The following is an 18,014-nucleotide window of genomic DNA, read 5'->3' on the forward strand; positions in this document are numbered from 1 at the left end:
CGTATAATTGTTCTCTGCTATGTGGCAAGAGTATATAGGGGTAAGAGCAGAAATTTACCGATGCAGGAAGCACAGCAGACACAAAGCAAATCACTCTTCGAGGTTTTGGGTTTGAATTCATCAGAGCGAGATGAAAATCATCTACTTGCCCGACGCGTAGTGGTGGTGGGGGATGCGCTCAGTGGCAAGCGAACGTTAGTGTCACGGCTTTTCGCTGCTGCAGTGCAGCAGTTTCCATCCTCATGCGTCTTACTGCTCTCACCAATCGCAGACGGCAGTGAGAACTTCCCACCGTATTCTCAGACAACAACAGACTTAAACGAGGGAACTCGTGGGAACCGTGATAGCTCATGCGGGATCTCTGTGAAGCCGAGTGGCATCGTTTCTCCATCGTGTCCTCCTTATGATGCGGCGGCTTCCTCACGATCCAAGGCTGAAATTGATGGCAAGCGTGCCCCTCACTTCCCGCATGGTGTCGGCATTGCCCATAGTTTTATATTTCAGCGCCTACCGGCAGGCAGAGCTTCCCTTGTGGGATCCATGGATGATTGTTCGAGCAATACCTCCGGGAACAGTGGTGGCCCTTCGATGTTTAGCGCTACCGGAAGTGCGGCACACAGCATATTAACGGAATACTTTTGTTGTGATGCACCTGGTGCTTTAGCCACAGCGCTTCCAACGGTCCTAACACTTGAGACCAGTGTTGTGCTTGTAGTCGTAGACGGAAGTTCGCCGTGGACGCTACATGAACAAATACGACGGTGGTATGGACATCTCAAAGGGCACGTGGCGCAACTGCTACGCGGTGAGCTTCCCAAGCAGGATGAAGTCAGACGTGTTAGAATGACAGAGCAGCAGAAGAACTTTTGGGCTACCCAAGAACAGGTGCTGGGCTTGCTGCGTAACGCATGGTGTGAGCGCGAGGGAGGAGTTGCGAAAGAGCTCGTGCCCCCGTCGAGTGTAGTCGGTGACGTTTGTCCGCTGCGGACCCTTATCGTTTGTAGCAAGACAGATGAGCTGGAAAAACTTTCACGGGAATTAGAAAAGAGCGTTCGTGTTAGCGGCGAAGCGGTGGGCGGTGATACGAGCCTTGACGCCGATACGCCGCTGCGCCGCACGGAAAATCAGACGTCATCACCACAGACACAGGCACCTTGGGTTACTGAAAGCTTGCGTTCGGCGCTTTGCACAGGGGGTCTGACGTTGCTGCAGTTAGTTGGGCAACTCCTTCGGAAGGAAGCCATCGAACGGCGAAGTGGACTTGTGGGCACCGGAAGCAGCGTGAACACAACAACAACCGCGACATCGTCTTCTTCGGTTGAGCAACCGCAGCACTGCTGTAAACAAGAATTTCTACTACCGACATCGAAGGCCATTACAACTAAAGGCAGGGTTGAAGCCACAACTGGATTAAATGCAGATGGCAGTCCTTTGGCCGCAACACTGGCTGGTAGCTACAGCACATTCGTCCATCCCTTCTACAAAAGCCTATGGTCTTTTCTCTTCCAAGTTCTCTACGAATTTCAAACGCTGCATAATCGAATCGGAAGTACCAGCGCACTTGATGCCCAGTCCAGGCGTGCATCGCAATTTACTGACTCCGATTGTAGTGACCGTGCAGTACGGAAACCATTAGTGTTGGCAGGGGACATTGACTGGCACATTTCCGCCCTCTTTCACCCATACACGTTTCTTCCACATGGTGTTGACCACGTTTCACTCCTCAACCCCTTGGTAGCTTCTACTGAAGCTATAAACCTTCAAAGCATATTCGGTGAGCTGGGCGAAGAGGGCGTAGGGTGTTGTGGTGATATTACTGAGCGCAGAAGCTGTGATGAGTCAGTGCCACTGCGCGGTGATTACATGCGGAAGATTGAGACTCTTCTCGCAGCCAATACAGTCAGCACGGAGAGAACAGCTTAAGATTTTCCCTCTAGAAACAATGTTCTAGGTAAGCGAAGCGCATCTTCAAATAACTCCACAAAAAAACAAAAAATCGAAAGGGTGGTGTCGTTCTCTACATGCTGTTGTTGTCAATACACTTATAACTTGTTTTCATTGTATATATATATGTACATATATTGTTTTTCTTTTCGTGGCGTACAGGCGGGAGAAGAGGCCTTGGAGAATGTTTCCTATGACAGTGTTTACTCTTTGCACATTAAAAACGGCCTACTAACGCCTCCCTTTTTTAATTATTTGTTCTTCATAAAGGCAAATATCCTCTGGTTGTGTGACACTGAATTGGCGCACATAGCCCCCGAAACTAGAAAGGTTAACAGGGGTGGCGCCGTACGTCGTCGCTTCATTTCCCCCTGCAGCACCGGTTGCTGTGGGTTCTGAGGCTTTTTTTTTTTTTTTGAGCCCAGCTGCTGAGGGGAAAGTCGGGCTGGCCGAACCCCGACAGAGACCAAATACGAAAAGGGTGGCTGTGCACCAACAAGTGGAGTAAGTCTAAAGAAGTGCGTAGATCGTTATTGTGGATGGGGTGTTTATCTTTTGGAAGCATTAGCGAGGTGGTGGGGTGGAGCTTCTTCGATATTCAACTCGCTAACGCATTGATTGGGATTGGCACAAGCGTAGCAGTACCCATTGTCACGATGGTTGGGCGGGAAATTGGTTATGAGCAGGGGAAAATAGCAAGTTATGTTTCACTCATTAACGCTTTCCACGTGATTGCTGATATTCCCTCGAGTTTGGTGGCGGATTGCGTCGACCTGCGGCGCCTCATGTCGTTTTCCGTATTTGCCCAGGCGGCTGGTTGTATGCCGGTTGTTCTGCTTGGGTGCACTAGTACGTCACTGGCCGCATTTTGCGTAATTAATGGCTTTTCGACAGGTGCTTTCTTCCTTGCACGACACATTTATGTTGCAAGGAGGTTAAATCCTGATCACTGTGGAATGGTCATGGCATTTCTTTCTGGTCTTTTGCGGCTGGCGCACATGCTAGGGCCCATATTTTTAGGTGTAATTGCCTCACTGTGGGGTGATACTCGGTACTTTTTTTTCGTCCCAATGGGGGCGTCCCTACTGGCGTGGTGTTGCATCCAGTTTTCTCCCTACTGTTTACGTGTCGGTAGGAACGCGCCCCAAGGCCGCGCAGACGCTACCACTGCAACCCAGCTGGAAGAGGCAAAAAAACTCGACGAAGGTTCTGTTGGGGGAGAAACAGTTCCGATCCTTCCAGGGGATTCGTTGATCAAGGGGCCAGTTCTGGAAGAGGGGCTCACAAGGCGTGTCGTGTCGTATGGTGCTGTCAATACTTTGAACACCGACAACGCGCATAGTAACGTTGAGAGTGTGGTTTCAGAGGTTGGAATCGCCTGCTCTCATGAGTGTTGCAGTCTACAAATTGAAGGCAGTAAGGGTGGCACCGCTCCCGCTACATACTGTTCTGTCATTATGGATCAGTGGAATGTCATATGGCGGCTGGGCATTTACGTCATTCTGTTCGTGGCACTACGCGCGAATCGAAAGCTGTTACTAACGTTTGCTGCCATGAGAATGGGCTTCACTGACGTTCAGCTGTCTTTTTTGCTCTCGCTGAGTTTTTCCTTTGATGCCTTCCTCTTCCCTTTGGGCGGTATTCTTCTTGACAACTGCAGTCGCCGTTTCGCGCGCCTGCCTGCCGTTCTGGGTCTTGGCATTGCTTTCTTACTTCTGCCATTACAACACTCCGGTCAGTGGCTCTACGTTATGGCGGCAGTGTTTGGTGTAGTGGATGCATTGGGTTGTGGACTCATCATGACACTTGTGGCAGATTACAGGCATCAGTATTTCGGTGGATTGTTCTTTGGTATCATGCGGACGGTGCAGGACATGGGTCATGTGATAAGCTCGGCAGCCGTGTCTCTCATGATTCACCGTTTCGACTTTGCAATTTGCAGCAATTTTTGGGGCGTGTTGGGCATTTTTGCGGCGGTTTGGGGCTGGTACGGAGTCCCAAATCCCACTCGCTGAAGAAGGGGGTGCGTGTGGAGGAGGGCGGCACACCACACGCGCAAAAAAAAAATGCGTTTAATCGGTACTAGTAGAGAAACACCTGCATGAAAGTGCCTGATGATGTCAAGAGTCCTTAACTCTAGGGAGCGAAGGTAAGATGCGCAATTATCGAATTCAAAAGCATTTCGTGCTCAGGGTTGTAATGCCAAGCGTGGTAACCATGTTCACGTGTGTGCGCGTGTGGAAGCGGGAGACGGAGGAAAAGCAGGGGAGGGGGGTCGACTGTTTTTGTAATTGTTTTTTTCCCTTTTTTTTTTCCTTCGTGGGAAAGAGGCTGCACCACACGGCAGTGTCAACAACCACTAACTGACAACTTCTTGTGTAACACAAACAGTTAACGAATAATGAAAATAAATGTGGAGCGGGAAGGGTCAGGCACATTACATTTCTGTGTAGATCAGGCACTGTGTGGGAGCACAAGCGGCAGTGTATTAGTTGTAAAGTCAATACATATAGCACACATGCACACCCGTGGCATTGTCATCTTTCTTCACCGCGGTTTATATTTTCGCTTGTGTTTCCCCACCTTTCTCTTCCTTCTTCTTCCTTTTTCTTTTCTCCGATATGTGTATAATGGAGAGGAGTGACAAAAATAGAAGCGGCAGTGCTGGAAAGGTAGCGGATGGAGTAACAGAGTCGTTGGAGGCGCACGACACCCTCCGTTTCCCTGGTGCCAGTTCCGTTGACTTCCGTCTTTTTTCACTCGCTTACAGGGTTTTTTTTAAACACCTTTGTTCACGCACGTTTAGTGATGTTTGTGCTAATTGTTCACCTTTCCGCCGTTAGGCACGTTTCTGCTGTTTTGACTGTGTATGTGAGTCTGTAGCGCAGTGTGGAGGGCGATGAAGCTTGTGACCTTCCTTGTTGGTTTTCTTTGTTGTACTTTTTTTATTTTTTCCAAAGAGTAGGAAAAAGGTGTGTAATTCTGGTAATGATCAAAACGATAATATCTATTCCCTCCTCAACGACATCGGCATTAGCGGAGAGTGCTAATTGTGTTCCTTTGCTCAAGCGCTTCAGGTGGGCGGAATAAAGCAAAAGCAAAACGAAAGGAAAGCGAAATGTTCTGTAGTTGTATCCAGCAGTCCCAGATAATCGAGATCTGATAAGTGCAAACATACATTTGAATTTAAAGGCAGCAGAAACACTCTTTACGAATCGCGGCTGCTACAAGTGATCGGCTGTTCGAGCATATGGAGTCGTGATGCGGCCTCTGACATTTGTTACGATTGACATATAAAGATGTTCTTGTATTTGTTAACCCTCACCAACTTTTGGTTACGGTAATTACAGAGGCGTTTTGCGCTCGATGCTAACCACCTCCACTGCTGGTATCTCCATTTTTATCATTTTCCCCTTGTGGTACGTTTTTGTTGCGCTGTAAGTTTGCATATTGGGATCTCTGACCCCATCAAATATACCTCAAAGAAAAAAAAGGAGAACAAGCGTTGGAAAGGCGCACCTGGAAAGTCATGAATGCCAAATCTTCTTGTCTCGTGGGAACAATCAACAGAAGTAACTTTGAATTTGTCTGCCCTGAAGAGAATGTGGATGTCACGCAACTGGGGAATCCTACGAACGGAACTTTAGCTCCGGCGAGCAATGGCAACGTAAGTTCGGAAGCGGAAGCGAATGTAGGTATGATTGAAAATGATTTACCTACGTCTTGGGTGGTGCTTAGTCGTTCATGTCGAATTGCTGATGGGTCTCCGCATACATCCCAAGAGGGGGGCAGACCTGATCACCAGGAAGACGAAAAGGGGGAATCCGCACAGCAGGAGATGGAGCAGCATGCGGAAATACAAGAGTGCTCCATGCGCAGCTCATTAGAGCATCGCACAACCACTCTGACCTCGTCCTGGTTCGGGACGTGTAACAGCAGTCTCCACGCGGATATCGAGAGGTCGGAGGTGGGACCCACCACGCCGTTCAACCCATCATGGCACTCTGCCTGCACAGAAAATAATACAGTGGAAGCCAGCGACAATAGTCAGCCCGCTGATGCCACTTTGTCTTCAATTGAAGACCTGCGTCGGTCAAACGACATCTTACGTGCGCTGTTAGCTCAGTCAGACAAGGTTGTTGCTCAAAGTTTGCTCGGAAAGGAAGCCGCTGCACGGGAGTTGGGGGATATGCGGAGCACCCTGTCGGCGCTGTTGGCCAATACGGAAAGCCGCAGTAATGTCTTCCGTGGGCCTCGTAGTCATCGGCTCCATCAGCCCGCGGTACCGGAACAGTCAGAACCACCCAATGAAAATCAACCGTTTCATTTGTTTGGTTGGCTTCAACAGTTCCTCTTCGGGGACTCTGAGAGGGAGTCACAAGACTCAGGCTCATCGCAACGGGAACAGGAGGATCACACGCACACTGACGAGCATTTCGATATATTAGATTCCCCGTTACCACTCAGAGGGGGGCTCAGCTGGAGGAGCCATTTCGATACCGCCAGAAGGTGTGCCCAACGTGGTAAGAATCAAGAGGCGTTTGCGTCACTTCTTCTTGGTATCACATCAGAGGACTTCTGCGAATGGAACCTTCTCCTAGAGGAGAATGAAAAGTGTAATTTTCTCTCTGGTCCTCATCGCCTGCGTTGGGATTGTATTATTGCAGACAAGCTTTGCGAGTTTCTCTGGAGTGATAAGGTTGTGGAAGTCAACGGTACGCTGCCACATGAAGAACCTGTTACCCCAAACCCCGAAAGGCCTAATCCGGTTGCCATTGCAGATTTTGTTTTGGGTACGATTGCACGCCATTTTGGAAATGGCAGAACGGATGGGCAAATGAGCCAAGAGATGCCAAGCGCAGGAGCGGATGGTGGCAGTGATTCCGAAGACCGAACGCGCAACTCTCTCGGGACTCAGCAGCCAGCGCCACCATCGCCCGGCCCCCCATTTAGGACGCTGGAAAACATTCTGTCCATCGCTACATCCATTTTCCCTTCTGATGTTTCGCTGCTCTATGCGCAGGCCTCCTTATGTGCAGTGTTGGGGCGACAGGAAGATTCTATTCGGTTGTTAAACGAGGTTAGCGTCCGTGAGCCAGGGTGTTTGCTGCGCTACGGAGGTTGTGGGGTAAAGCAGTGAAAAAAATATATGACACTTTCGCCTATTTTGTTCATGGGCCGCGGTGACACACCCACCTTTCCCTCTCTTTTGCTTCTTTATCGCTTCATTCTCGTCTTCCGCTGACAGTTTGCTTGTGGTGAAGATCCGGTAGTATCTTCAGAAATGAGGAACACAAAACGGATGTATATTTTTCTAAAGTTAGTTTTATCACAGCAGAGTACTTGAGCGCACTGCCATGAGAGTGCATGGTAAGTAAATGGAGTAGTCTTTCAGTTGGTAGGTTAGGATTTTTTTTTTTACATTCTTTTTTGTTTTACTGTAACCCCTTTCTCATCCACCTGAGTGTTACTTTGTAGTGTTGTCAGTAGTATCATTATCATTATTTTCCGAGTATTACTTTCACGTGTTAGCGATTAACGCTAGATAAGCACGATTCCTCAGGTCCTGCAGCTACCATTGGGTGAGATGACGTCAAAGGTCGAGAAATAAAAGAGGAAGGAAAGCCAATTCTCCCTCTTTTTCTGATTCCGAAGCTGGTGCTAACAACTCTTATGTTTTTGGCCGCTTAGCAGCGTACCGAACTATTTAGTATCTCGGCTTATGTCCCCTCCATCTGCGTGCCTTTGCTCGTGCTTTGTTTAGAACATTGTTACTATTCGTTGCTCCTGACCAATCCCCTCTTTTTTGCTACTTCCTCCCTTTTCAAAACCTTCTTTGTTGCATGTCGGTTGGTTAAAAGGTACCACCACAGAATGATTGAACTCCTCCTTGAGGTTGCTCTCAGCATTATTATCTGCGTAGTGGCCGCGTACTTCTTCTTTCTTAGCAGCCCCGTCGAGGAGTACGGAGTCGGTGAAGGGAGCAGATCATACGAGCATGGTAGCAATATCAGTAACAGCAGAGGTGGCTACAGCAAATCTTCTGACAACCGGCATCTGTCTCCATATAGTCGCCGGAATGCATCATCACTTGAACGCAGCAAGAAGTGTGAACCAGCCATGTGGTGTAATGTGGTGGGTCGCCTAGTTTCCCTTCTTGTTTTGGGCGGCGGCTCAGTGGATGGCAACGTATGGGTGGATCGCATTGCGTACTTCATTGGAAAGGGCATCAAAAGTGTTGACGAGGCGTTCGATGAGGAGCGTAAAACTCGGGGCGCGCATGGAATTACCACGCAGACACTGCGGGTGAAAGCAGATATGCTGCGATTGTTGCGAATGGAACTAAGCAGCGGCGGGACGTTGAGCACCGCGGGTGGTGCGCATCACCAACAACAACAATCGCACAGCACCTCCCCGCAGGTTGGTGGTATGTTCCATACGAGGACAAGCAGTGAGCACGCCCGTGGGGTGGGTATTTTTGGTGAACCACCAGAAGGTGGGGCCGCCGGCGGCACCGTCGCAACTGGAGTGGGATGCAACAGCGGCCCCGCGCCTGCAAACTCTCCGCTCGTTGGTGTGGTGCTACCGCGGGTTGGTCCTGGTGGAATTACATCGGTCGAGGTGCCGCTCAGTGCTGTAACCCAAGAGCTGGGTTTTGACGACTGTGGCACCCACGTAGCGGAGTCTGGAAGGCCGAGCATGCTCCGATGTTTCGCTGTCCCTATTACATACGAAGATCATCGCTTTCTTTTACACGTTGTGTGTAACCTGCCTCTACTCGCTGCACTCCCACAGTCACTGAGCATTCCATCAGATGTCCTGACGCTGCGGTGTGGTCTCTCTGTAAAGCGAGTCGTATTTCACGGTGTACTCTACGCCGCTTTCTGTGGTAATAGCATCGAATTGAGTTTTTCGAGCGAACCTCAGTTCACTGCTTTGTTTGATGTTTCCCCTCCAAGGCGCCAGGATCATCACGATCGCTACTATCAGCAGCAAAATCAGCCGCACTCACACTTATTACCAACCGAATGCAACAGCGCGCGTGGTCCAGCGGCAAGCGTCAGCAACGCATCTTCCCTTCCGCTGCCTCCGTCCACACTTGCTGCTCATAACTCTTCCCAGCGCTACGGTAGTAATGTGAACCAAGGTGTTTCTAACGAGGGTCACCGGACAAGAGAGAAATTGCAAGAAATCGTCGACGCTGCCGTAAGGAGGGCAATTCAGTCCATCACGTACCCCTGTGTTTTACGGGGTCACTTGAATAAAGGGACGATGTCAAAGACGCAGAGTGTCGGTGGGGGTGAGACTGAGCAGTTGTTTGGGGTGCCTAACACTGGCTTATTGACGTGGACACTGGAGAGGGCATCTCTGCCTCTCTGTTGCTAATGGAGTGCGTGATGTTTGCACAAAAAAAAAGAAAAAAAACTTCTCGGTTCAAGCCAGTTTCGATCCAACAAAAAGGAAAAAAAAAAGAAAGATCCCAATGAGGTTTATTGTGAGGAACGCATTGCGCCCTCTATTTAGCGAAATTTGCTTGTGCCATCAAGTACCGTCCTGACAGCTGTGGTGCATCAAGAGCAACTGTGATTGTCCCTGCATCCCCATATTCGCTGTGTACACGATCTTACCAACGTCGGTGTGTATTCTGTGTGTGCCTTTGCCCACCGGCGCGTGAACGTGCGTGTGCTGACGTTGCTGCTGTAGTTCCCCTTTGTATCCTCCAGGGGGTCAAACCTTTTTGTTTTTCTACCTTCTTCTATTTCTTTCTGCTGTGCTCCTTTTGTGTTGTAAATCTTGTACTTTACCCTTGACTAGTCCCCATCGGTATCGCTGCGCGAACATGACATTTGTGTTCGAGGCTAGAAGACTGCCTTTTGGCACGTTTCCAGTAGCCCAAATTCTCTCTGAGTGCAATGGAAACCCGAATCACAGCGATGGCTGTCCAAGTCTCAACGACGAAGCGCTAGAAGGTCTTCCTGCGTGGAAGCGACGACTTATCCCTCCAGTTATCGATGTGGTGAGGAAGCATTACGGGAAAGACGGTGGAAATGATGAGGCATCTTCCCTGTCATGTTGGTCGGCGGTGTTGAGCATTGTAGATGAGCTGCAGGAGTTGGAGGCGGCTTACGCACGAATGATCGAATACCGTGAGCGGCAGCGGAGGGGGGAAAAAACAGCTGAAGAGTGTATGCTCGAGGAGTTGCTGCGTGAACGCATTGGAGATGATTTCATGCGTGGAAGGCATACCAGGGGCGGGAGTAAAGGAGGTGACGGGTGTGAGTCTTCATCAGGTAGCGATGAAGATGTCTATGAGGACGCAGATATCGCTATGTGCTTCAACACCGACGGCACTGTTGTGGGTATTGGCTCTGCCGGGCTGTTTGGGGGCCACGGCTACCACCTTCATCCTTCAGGTCAATAACCAGAAATTCCTTCACAAAACCCCATTGGTGCAGAGAAGGGTAAAAGGAGTGGGAAAGAGGAGGAAAGGAAGACGGTGAGGAGGGCTAACGACCTGGTTAATCCTTTTGTCTTACAACCCTCAATTTCCACAAGTGCACCAATAACCTATTTGGTTTGCCTACATCTCCTTCTTCTCTCCGCTGCTGTTCTTATGAACCACGCAACTTGTCACTACATTTTTCAACTGTCCCTCATTGTTAGTGAAGAACGCAAGGAGCTTGACGAGTGTACATATACACTTTTGGAGGTATATATATATATATATACAATTATTTGTGTCTGTGTGAATATAGTCGCGTTAGTTCGTCAAGCGAAGATTTGGTGAGAATCCTTGCTAACGCTTCTTGAACTCTGCTCGTCGCACGTGGGTTGGAGGACGATACTGCCCGACAGACGGAACGGCAACGAGGGCAGTGAACAAATATATACATATAGTGGCAGCGGTTACTGCACAGAAAGAAACGAAATTAATAGGTAAGATAAGAAGCGTTATTAAGAGGGAAACTAAAGTGAGAAACGAAACTTGTACTCTGAAAATATAGTAAGGCACCACTTGAGGGAAGGAGGTGGAAGACCTGCAGCGGTTAGCATATTTTGATTCTTAATTTCACTGTCACGAGACGATTTGTTCCATGGGTATGGCAACACGTTCGCCTTCGCCACGGACAGTTCACTCCGGACAGCGGCAGGAGGAAGGGAATTGGGTGGCGTCTGTTCCCGGGGAGAGAACTCAACTAGGGACATCGGATCACGTGAAGCTCCACCCAATTGATCACTGCTCTCCCGATATCCCCATATCGCCGCCTCACACCTCAGCCGCTGATGTGAATGATGTACCTTTAGCGGAGGTTGTTCACGGTGGGGGCTTCGGTGAAACTAATATTGCCGCCGATATTGGAGGTTGTGCTCGCTTAGTTGAGCCTGCAACTTTTTGTGTGGCCTGCGAAAACCGCCAAAGTACCACCCTTTTGTTAGCTCACAACCAGAACGCTTTGGACCACCAAAAGCAACAGCAACCCGTGGATGGTGAGGGACAGTGCCCACTCACCGCGCACGATGGGCCACCACGAGGCAGGTTGCGATTTGGTTTGCGTTCGTTGAGGGTTGTAACCGAAGAAAGTGGCACGACGGCGAGGCGGTTCTTAAGACTTAGAAGACCACAAGTAGGTGCCGAGGAGCGGGCTGAACAGTCCATAGGTCCAGGAGACAGACATTTCGCTCCAGAAGAGGGAGAACATCCCCTTCAAGAAAAAACAAATTCACAATTCGACACCCAGCCCCTTCCCCCTATGCACACCAGCGTAACTACAGACGGATCATCCCGCACCAACGAAAAGGTGGAGCATCCCGGTGGTACTGTGCAACACCAGCACACGACAAGGATGGCGGAGGCAGTAAATGCAAGCTTCAATGGCCCCACTCCGTCGCTTTCGGTGTGTAAATTGGGAAAGTCTTTGGGATCTGGTGTACTGCTCTCACCAACACCTACGGCCCCGATATTGAAGAGAAATAATGGTGCGGCCAGCCGAAAGCGTCACAGCAAGGTGAATGTATTTCTGCCACATAGTCCCGTTCCCATCGACTTCAGTTCGGTTACCACACATGTGGAGTCAAAGTACGAAGTTGGGAAAAAGATAAGTGAGGGCACGTACGGTGAAGTATACATTGGTCGTTGCCGAACTACGGGTGAGTATGTTGCGTTGAAGCGACTTAAAGTTTTAGAGGGGCTGGAGGGGTTTCCCATCACGTCTCTGCGAGAAGTGATCGCCCTTCAGCACATTAACAACGAGCGCCAAAACATTGCAGTACGTAACGGAAACGCAAGCGGCAGCAACCGTGCCAAAATGGACGCCATAGATGAAGTAGTTAGACTCCGTGACGTTTTACTGTCGAGCACCCACAACGATATATATCTTGTGTTCCCTTACGCGTCTTGCAGTTTGGCTGGGCTAATGCACCGCCGATTTCCATTCAGTGAGAAAGAGATTGCGTATATTTTCCGGAAAGTTATTACTGCTGTGAAAAAGTTACATGAAATGGGTATCATCCACCGTGATGTCAAGGCTGACAATGTGCTCATTAATAGGGATGGCAGCGTCCAGCTTGGGGACTTCGGTTTGTGCGCCTTTGAGGGATGCGGCACGCGTGCCTTAACTCCCAGTCTTATTAACCTTAACTATCGCCCGCCTGAGATGTTACTCGGTGCCGTCGCATATAACGCAAAGGTTGATATATGGTCTATTGGCTGCTTTCTAAGCCAAATGTTTCTGCGTGTGCCGCCATTTGCCTGCGTTCGGCCGAAAGCAGAATTCGACGGAGCGGGCGCTGGCAACGCAAAGGTGGACCCGCATCCCAAAGAGCCACAGCAAAAACAGAAGTTAAAACAGCAGGGGTATAGGGTGCAAGCGGAAACAGAACTGGAGCAACTATCTCTTATAACAGAGGTGTTGGGCCCGCTTGGTGGTGACCTTGATGAAGCTTTCCCACCGGCGCAGTGTCGAAACGTGTCGCTATTACGTGAGGTACGCGCATCTCTAACTAGCTGTAACTCACAATCAGCGTTAAGGGCGTCTATGACTTCTCTTTTTGAACCAAGCCATCTTTACTCTCAGTACAGGGGCTTCCGCTCGTGGTTCATCGCCACTGCTCAGCGCCGCCGTCGTTCCCCAACTTATTCAGCGCCGTCGCCGGAGTGTCTCGACGTGCTCACTGCAATATTTCAGCTGGATCCGCGGAAACGGCCGACGGCGGCCCAATTGCTGGAAATGCCTTTCTTTGACCTTAGCCGCGCGGTGTCGTCTCCCGCCCGACGGTCGTATGCTGCTTATACTTACGCTGAAGTTGAGGGAGAGAAGGCGGAGCTGTTAATAAGAGAAGAAATGGCTGAGAAATTACAGAGGTACGAGGGCAGTCACCTTTTGCCTTATCCAAGCACTGCGTAAAAATAGGTTGTGGGTGATGGAAGAGGTTGTGATGCAGGAAACATGAATAAAAGGAGGACTCAGGAATGTGTCAGTGAGGAAGATTTTAAGAGGTGTAGTGGAAGGGAGGGGGTCACTGCAGCTCAGTGAAATGGAGGTGAACCGTTGAGGAGTTGTGGGTCGTTATGGTGCTCCTCCTGGTGGGACCACCAGACTCTAGAGTTGGCGAAAGCGGGATATTGCGATCGCCCAGGGAGGATTGACGGATCTACATGTTTTAAAAATGTGCATGGCTGGTCTATACCTAAGTGGGAGGTGACGAGGTGTGTGTATGTGTATGTGTGGTCATCACGCCGCAGAACTCAGTCATAACCGCAATACGTAAAGTGGGATAAAATGGGGTAAATCACCGCAAATGTGATTGTTTCTTCTGTACTCTTTCCCCTCATATCCTATGTCGATACTTCCCCCCCCCCCCAAGTAGTCTGTACTTCCGTTGAATATGATGTACCGATGGATACAAGCTCACACATCCCCCTCATCACTCAACCCCTTTTTTTCTCTCCACGTTTTTTTTTCATCTTCCTTTGGCCGCCGTCTCCGGGCGGTCCTGCCCCTTGAGGACGGCGTATTTTGTTCTCTTATTGTGCTGCACTGAGCCATTCTGTGTTCTGGGATTGGTGCCGAAATGAAGGAAAGAGTAAAAGAAAATATCCATCTTTTCTCCACAGTAACAGTCAAATGTGTTCCCCTCATCATCTCCTTCCCGATCTCTTGTCGTCATCTTCCTTGAATTTCGTCATTTATGATCCCTCCACATGCACTCTCCCTTTCTTTTCTATGTGTGAGTGTGTACGAGGAGGGGAAAGAGGGGGAAAGAAAAGGAAAGAAGACGCCTGAGCCTTATCTTGTATGCTATGTGCCTCAGTATTTGCACTTTGGCGCGGAAACTTGGAAGCGCGCGAAATTCTCTTCATGTGCAGCTGGATTAATTTTTGTTTTCTCCAGCGCTCCGAGTTTTCTCCTTTTACTCTATTTTTTTTTATTGTTCGCCTGCATTCCCCCCCTTCCATTACGTGTTTTCCAGGCTCTTGCCTCATACCTTTCTTTTTCCGTTTGCTAAACTTCTTGAGTCTAAACGTCGCCACACAGCATTGTACTGTTTATACCGTTTCCTCCTTTTTGCTTCTCCCTTTTTTTAAAATCTTCTTTCAGAACGTGTGTGTACATCCAAAGAGATTCGGTAGAGGATAAAAGCCAAAAAGGGTGGCGGCAAATAAAGTGTCGTGAACGTTGCCTCCCTTTATTCTCCACTTGGAATCTGATCGTTGTTCGGATTTATACGCACACGGACGGAGGCACAAACAGGGTTGCTTTCCGGATAATTTGAAGGAACTTTCAGGGTGTGGTGGAAGAGGCTGCAGTTGCGGAAAGGAAAGGAAAAAAAGAAGAGGTGGGGAAGGAAGAAATAGTAAAGCATATCAAGGGGAATTAAATAAGTTCATAAATAATTCGGCGAGTAGACCAAAGGCTAAACTTGTCGAACAAGGGAACGGAGGTGTCGCACGTGCCAGTTGCATTGTTGGGGACTAGGAATAGGGCACACCTCTTTGCTCTTTTCCCCCCCCCCTTTTGTCTAAAATGATGCGGTTCACTAGGGATGGAGCCGTGGGCAACATGCAATCAGACAAAAGTCGGAGGGTTCTCTCGTGCATTCTTTTTCTCTGCTTTCTCGGCTTGGGTGCTCTCATTGCATTTGCGACGATACCGTTTTCCGTACTTGACGGTCGAAGTGACAAGAAGCAGAGCGATTTGGTGCGCATAGCTGTGGATGAAACCAATTGGTGGTCTGAAAATATGCGCCTTCGAGTCATCGAGTCTGCGGCTGCAGCGCGAGCTATTGAGGGATTTGTTATTGGTGAAATTGATAATATGCCCCCTTGGAAGGGTGGGTTAGAGCAGCGTGCACTTGGATGGTCGTTTGAGCGGTTTCCTTACGTGGCAGCGGCGATGTTTCGTAATGTACGGAACAACACAGGCACGGTTGTCATGCTTGCCCCTGGTGGTGTCGTCTCTCAAACGTTTCCAAACACCGAGTCCGTTTTAGAGTATGATTTTTTCGAATCTGGAAATGGAATCGGGGTCGCAGCTGCGGAGAGGATGGCGGAAAGAGGAGGTTTTGAATTGTTCGGTCCCGTCCTCCGTCGTGTTCCCGTCCCTAACGCAAGTTGGCAGTTATTGATTTGCAGCGCTATACACAACGCAACGAGCGGTGACCCAGTATCCGTCGCCAACTTTTGGGGATTTACCGTTGTTGTGAAGGATTTGATGGGGTTGCTGGATGTCGGGGCGTTTGAAGAACGAATGAAGGAGCTTGAGATGAATTACCTTGTCTATATAACTGATGACGCAAACAACACCATCCCTGTCACCACCTCACTGCGTAATAACTTAACAACTGCCGAGATTGAGAAATTTACCGGAGGTTGCTACAATCGACCAGTGCTACCGCAGGTTGGGCATTTGTTTATGTGTGTGCGCAGTGCCGCGATGATTGAAAAGCACTCGAGGTCGACGGTGGTACTACTTGTGGTGGGTTGTGTGTTCATCTCCCTCATTGCATTTGTGTGTGGTGTAATGGTGGTGCTGCCGTGCTTGCGCGAGTTCGACAGTCGTATGAATGCCCCTAAAACTGTGCCGTTTGTGATGACTATTGTTGGCCCTTGCAATGCTGAGCGTTTGTTTGAGTTAGCCCCATCGGCTGCGTTTCCTGTATTGGAGAAGTATGCAAAGTTGCAGAAAGCAGTTATCACAAACAATCACGGTTATGTTGGCTTGCAAGTACACCCTTACACCGCAACATTCGTCACTCGCGATGTGGACACAGCCATAGAAACTTGTTTTCAACTGCTAAAAGGGGTGCAGAAGAAGCATTTGGATGAACCACTCAAGAAATGGTTGGGTGCCGACGGCGAACTGTCCATCGCCGCCGCTATACATTGGTGTGCAGATGCGTATATACGCGTAGAGACAGTGAACGGCAGCATTCGATACGAGGGAAATGATGTTAAGTATTGCGAGCGCATGTGGATGTTTGTCCCACCGAATAAGGTGACGATAAGTCAGCATGCCAAGGACAATATCCGCAGTCCTTCGACAGAGGTGTGCACCACTCAAATTGGCTCTGTTTTCTTTCGTGGTGTGAAGGAGAAACAAGCACTCTTTAATGTGACGCGTGTCAATGGGGATGAGTTGCAAACCTTCAAGGACTCAACAGTGCCTCCGTCGAGGATATTTGGCAGCGCAGAGATTGAGCAAGCAGAATATGAGGAAACACCAAATGCAGGGTTCATACCCGTTAGCATTCAAACGAATACACGAGGTACCGGTGGCTGTGAGATGCCACCCAGTTCTCCTAACCTTCATAAGAAAAAATTTAAGGATCGAGCATCACATTACTGCTGCTCCCGTGATCAGGGGGAGCATGGGACCCATCGAAATCCCCTCGCTTTCCCTGGTGGTGGTGATGAGGTTCTGCCGCGTACTGTGGCGTTCGCATCCGACCCCGACAATGGCAGGGTTGGCGCCGAAGACGTTGAAATTGGATTGAAGTTCATCTACCCTCGGGATCACCACGTAAATCCGCACATACCGACTGGGAGTCGTTTCCGTCTGGCAAATGATGACGTCACTCATGGTTATGCTGCGGCCAGTAGTGACAAAAACGTGTCAAAGGCAACGAGCTCTGGGAATAGCCCAGTTACTGATTTTCACACGATGGATGAGTTGGCGTGTGTCAGCGTGACCAGTAAGGGGGACTTCATTACTGAAGCGCTCATGCGTCCGTGGATACCGAATGCACTGAACACGCACTTTCGTGTGTTGTTTGAGCAATATTCCCTTTTCCTCGATTTTAGTTATGAGTCGGTTCGTACCGTTATTTTTTATTTCTACATAGCATATAAAGAACTTTTAAAGCCCCTTGCGGGGCCGGAGCGAACGAATTTGTTTAATCGCTTTGTTATCGCATTTGGCGTGCCACCGCAGAGCGTCTTGGAGGCTCTTGCCGTTCGTTGTGCGTTGCGCCACATTCAGCAGCTGGAAGGCATACGTACAATGTTATGGCACTCGGAGCAAGAGCGCCTACAGCCGTCTCAATGCGCAAATGCAGAGGACACAAAACGAGAGGGGGTTTCACATGTAGTGGAGGGGCGAATATAAGCTGGCAGATGCGCACGCAATGAGCGTCTTTGTCTCTCTTGGGTTTGTCTTTGTTTGAAACATTGTAATCTTCTTATCTGTTGTTCCCCGGGCCCTTCTGAGAGGGGTGTTTATGTGAATCGGTATGATTTCTTTTAGTCTGCGGTTACTTCACCGCGTCCACCATTATATATTTTGTTATTATTTTTTTTTTTAAACGCAGGTCGCGTACAGCTCCTTCTATTTCCTTCACTCTTCACCAATAAGTCGTTGTGCCATATTTTCTGTGATTGAAAACTTTCAGAAAAAAACTTCGGAAGTGAAAGTTCCGCAGTATAGTATTGTTGAAGTGGGATCTGCCGTCCCCTTCCCCCCTTTTTTCGTTTCCTTCTTCTGCCGGTTTCTTTTGATCGTCCCATCACTTTCCCTTCGTCTTCTCTGGTTTTATTTTTATATTTTTATGAGGAGGAGGGGTGGAAATTTCGT

At 49.2% G+C, this 18,014-nt stretch overlaps 7 protein-coding genes across 7 annotated transcripts; all 7 read left to right on the plus strand.

The window, feature by feature from the left end:
* Window positions 1-60: 60 nt before the first annotated feature.
* On the plus strand, window positions 61-1,923 carry TEOVI_000620700 (Dynein light intermediate chain (DLIC), putative; the record flags this gene model as incomplete). Its single annotated transcript, XM_067220909.1, has 1 exon — window positions 61-1,923. One exon carries the CDS (start codon window positions 61-63, stop codon window positions 1,921-1,923), a length of 1,863 nt encoding a protein of 620 aa, XP_067077010.1.
* A 560-nt stretch (window positions 1,924-2,483) lies between these two features.
* TEOVI_000620800 (drug resistance protein, putative) lies at window positions 2,484-3,959 on the plus strand (the record flags this gene model as incomplete). The annotated part of the gene is made up of 1 exon (XM_067220910.1): window positions 2,484-3,959. The coding sequence occupies one exon, from the start codon at window positions 2,484-2,486 to the stop codon at window positions 3,957-3,959; it is 1,476 nt and encodes a 491-aa protein (XP_067077011.1).
* Window positions 3,960-5,473: 1,514 nt separating this feature from the next.
* Window positions 5,474-7,084, plus strand: TEOVI_000620900 (uncharacterized protein; the record flags this gene model as incomplete). The annotated part of the gene is made up of 1 exon (XM_067220911.1): window positions 5,474-7,084. One exon carries the CDS (start codon window positions 5,474-5,476, stop codon window positions 7,082-7,084), a length of 1,611 nt encoding a protein of 536 aa, XP_067077012.1.
* A 734-nt stretch (window positions 7,085-7,818) lies between these two features.
* TEOVI_000621000 (uncharacterized protein) lies at window positions 7,819-9,330 on the plus strand (the record flags this gene model as incomplete). The annotated part of the gene is made up of 1 exon (XM_067220912.1): window positions 7,819-9,330. One exon carries the CDS (start codon window positions 7,819-7,821, stop codon window positions 9,328-9,330), a length of 1,512 nt encoding a protein of 503 aa, XP_067077013.1.
* A 454-nt stretch (window positions 9,331-9,784) lies between these two features.
* On the plus strand, window positions 9,785-10,366 carry TEOVI_000621100 (uncharacterized protein; the record flags this gene model as incomplete). Its single annotated transcript, XM_067220913.1, has 1 exon — window positions 9,785-10,366. One exon carries the CDS (start codon window positions 9,785-9,787, stop codon window positions 10,364-10,366), a length of 582 nt encoding a protein of 193 aa, XP_067077014.1.
* A 673-nt stretch (window positions 10,367-11,039) lies between these two features.
* TEOVI_000621200 (cdc2-related kinase 12) lies at window positions 11,040-13,349 on the plus strand (the record flags this gene model as incomplete). Its single annotated transcript, XM_067220914.1, has 1 exon — window positions 11,040-13,349. One exon carries the CDS (start codon window positions 11,040-11,042, stop codon window positions 13,347-13,349), a length of 2,310 nt encoding a protein of 769 aa, XP_067077015.1.
* A 1,620-nt stretch (window positions 13,350-14,969) lies between these two features.
* TEOVI_000621300 (uncharacterized protein) lies at window positions 14,970-17,549 on the plus strand (the record flags this gene model as incomplete). The annotated part of the gene is made up of 1 exon (XM_067220915.1): window positions 14,970-17,549. The coding sequence occupies one exon, from the start codon at window positions 14,970-14,972 to the stop codon at window positions 17,547-17,549; it is 2,580 nt and encodes an 859-aa protein (XP_067077016.1).
* Window positions 17,550-18,014: the final 465 nt, after the last annotated feature.

This window comes from Trypanosoma equiperdum (assembly GCF_001457755.1).
Source record: "Trypanosoma equiperdum strain OVI genome assembly, contig: ctg_1258, whole genome shotgun sequence".
NCBI lineage: Eukaryota > Euglenozoa > Kinetoplastea > Trypanosomatida > Trypanosomatidae > Trypanosoma > Trypanosoma equiperdum.